Source organism: Hypanus sabinus, chromosome 30 (genome assembly GCF_030144855.1).
Source record: "Hypanus sabinus isolate sHypSab1 chromosome 30, sHypSab1.hap1, whole genome shotgun sequence".
NCBI lineage: Eukaryota > Metazoa > Chordata > Chondrichthyes > Myliobatiformes > Dasyatidae > Hypanus > Hypanus sabinus.
Genome location: NC_082735.1, coordinates 24203710 through 24206745, shown reverse-complemented (window position 1 = coordinate 24206745; position 3036 = coordinate 24203710). Strand labels below are relative to the sequence as shown.

Genomic DNA, 3036 nt, shown 5'->3' with positions numbered 1-3036 from the left:
CACAGTCGTGGTTCTTATACGGAGAACACTTTGCTGGCGGAGGTCAAAACACATGCGGGATATCTTTAGATCGTTTGTATTATCTCTGAGCAATGCCCAGCCATTTCCGCAGTCTTTTATTGTTACTTTTTTTTGTTAAATGAGGATCGCTGTGAGATTAGTTTCCCCACGTGGTAACAAATTGCAAAAACCAGAAAACAGTGACCAATCAAGTGCCGACAGACGGGATCTGAAACCCCAAATCATCATTGACCGGCCAATCGGCTGCTTCGCTTTGGAGCAAACTCACGCCAATCAGCGAGAGTTCGCCAATCAAAACAAAGCGTTGGTGGAGGCTCCCTCCGACCAATGAGGTGGAGCTGACTGCTGACAAGAAAGGCGAGTCGCCAATCAGCAACGAGGCTAGAAGTGAATTGGCTGTCAGTCAGACCGCTTGAGCCAATTGAGCGCGTTATGCGATCCTTGCCCCCCTCCTGCTGCTACAGACTTGGCTCCGCTAAAGCTGTGCAAAGTAGCTGCAACCTGATCAGTTTGGAAGTGCGAGTCATGGCCACCACAGCTTCGGCTCACTACATTCCGAGGAATAACTCGCTCCATTCTAACTCTTTGGTGCATCCGGACTCTGACAGGATGCATCCAGGAACTACCTATAGAGAAGTTCAGAAAATGGTGCAAAATGACTACTTGCATGGGCTGGCCAGCAATGGGCACCCCATCACGCACAGCCACCAGTGGCTGTCTTCTGTCACTGACGGGACACCTTGGGTCACCGCTTCTCACCTCGGACAGCCAGACCCAGCAAAGGCAAATGTGCAGACAGCCAGGGATGACCTTGGGAACAGCCTTCATCACCGAACACATCATATGGTCCATCAACAGACTCATGGCAACCACCCTGGCGGCGCCTGGGGGCCGGCGGCGGCGCATCACATCCCGGGGATGCCACCTTCGACCAATGGGCACCAGCCCCTCATCTACTCGCAGCCAGGGTTCACCAGCCTCAACAGCATGCTGGGCCCACAAAGCCAGTCTCTACACCATGGCATGACGGACGCTCTCCATGAAGATCCGGGTGGCCATGACAACCACCAGCAGCATCCTCCGCAGCATCACCAGGACCACTCGGACGAAGATGCGCCCACGTCTGATGACCTGGAGCACTTTGCAAAGCAGTTCAAACAAAGGAGGATCAAGCTCGGTTTCACGCAGGCGGACGTAGGCTTGGCTCTGGGCACTCTGTACGGCAATGTCTTTTCCCAGACCACCATCTGCAGGTTTGAAGCCTTGCAGCTCAGCTTCAAAAACATGTGCAAACTGAAGCCCCTCTTGAACAAATGGCTGGAGGAGACTGACTCAACCTCAGGGAGCCCCACCAGCATAGACAAGATAGCAGCCCAAGGGAGGAAGAGAAAGAAGCGGACGTCCATTGAGATAGGAGTGAAGGGGGCTTTGGAGAACCACTTCTTAAAGTGCCCCAAGCCATCAGCTCATGAGATCACCAGCTTGGCTGACAGTCTGCAGTTAGAGAAAGAAGTGGTGAGAGTTTGGTTTTGTAACAGAAGACAAAAAGAAAAGCGGATGACCCCAGCCGGAATCCCCGGCCACCCAGGAATGGAGGATGTATATTCACAAAGGGACACTCCGCCGCTTCATCACACACTGCAGTCCCCTGTTCAATGACTGTTCCAAACACACACCCACTTCCCACCAAGAAAAAAAGACTAAAAAAAATTAAACTGGATTTTACAAAGCAAAAAAAAACTGTCTGAAAAGGGATTTAGCCAGTGTTGCAGAGACTGTTTAGCACTGGACTGTACTTATGCTTAGGAAAGAGGGAGAACACACATTTCATGCATTTCTTGTGGTAAATCAAGTGGTTATTTCCCCCTGCTGTAGAACAAAGCTTCCTCCCCCGTAATTAATTGACACGGATAATTTGCAAAAGTTGTAACAAAAATAATCGTTTTCTCTGCAGAATTGTTTCAGGGGATTCCTTAAGGCAGCGGTTTCTCTAAAAGGGTAAGCAAGAGTTGAGTTTAAGAGAAAAGTAAAAACAGCACCGGATTGTCCGCATATAGTCGCTGGTTTGTTAAAAGGCAGACCGCCGGTGGGGAAAACCGTATATTTATTATCTTAAACAGATCTGTCACGAATTTTATTAAAACAAATATTTATATATAGTTCACCCTCTGAGGATGTGTCTTGTAAGTTACGGACGCCGACAGATCAATTTTTGACTCCTATTTCTGTGATTTTAAATAAATATTCAAATCGACTCATTAAGAAAATGGTTTGGCATCCCGGACAAATTAGTGTCTTACAAGCATCAGTTGCTGTTTAAAACAAACCCTAATTTTGACTATTCACGTTCTTGCGAAATTTGCCCCAGAAATTATGAAAATATGTTGTGAAATTGTTTGAAACTGAAAGGGAGCTGTCAGTAAGGTTGGAGTTGGGAAGCCGTGCAAACGTTCTTGTCGATTCTGTTTTACAAAATAAGATCGGGCAAGTTAAAACAAGTTTGAGAAATCAAGGAAACTGACGTCAGTTAACAACTCTTTAAAAGGTGTCTTTAAATGTTAGGACCAGGCGGAAACACGTGAGTGAAAATAATTGAGTCGTAATGGTCCATTGCCGGTCATCCTTTTAACTTTACCGTGTCGAAAAGCGAGACAAGTTAAATGGAGAATTGTTGGACCTTTATTTTTGTTTCGCGTGGAAATGCACTTAAATAAGTGAACAGATAATGCATTGTACATTCATTTCGTTTGCTAGTTTTTTTTTACCACAATAATATAACTTTGATTGTTCTGTAAATGCAAGTATGCTAATATGGCAAACAAGTATATGTGACAGTGTAAGGGCCATAGTTTACCTTCCCGCTCTCAAATTTTACCGGACGTGAAAAATCCTCCCGTCTCCGACACCCACCCAACCCCTCCCCCCTTGCCCCCCCAGAAAAAAAACTCAGGAATTAAGGAACATATTAACAAAACGCCTCACACTTTGAGAAGCGTTTTTATTTTCACTCTCCAG

At 46.3% G+C, this 3036-nt stretch overlaps 1 protein-coding gene across 1 annotated transcript; it reads left to right on the top strand.

The window, feature by feature from the left end:
* Positions 1-546: 546 nt before the first annotated feature.
* pou3f1 (POU class 3 homeobox 1) lies at positions 547-2014 on the top strand. The gene has a single exon (XM_059954245.1). The coding sequence runs from the start codon at positions 547-549 to the stop codon at positions 1678-1680; it is 1134 nt and encodes a 377-aa protein (XP_059810228.1). The 3' UTR covers positions 1681-2014.
* The last annotated feature ends 1022 nt before the right edge of the window (positions 2015-3036 follow it).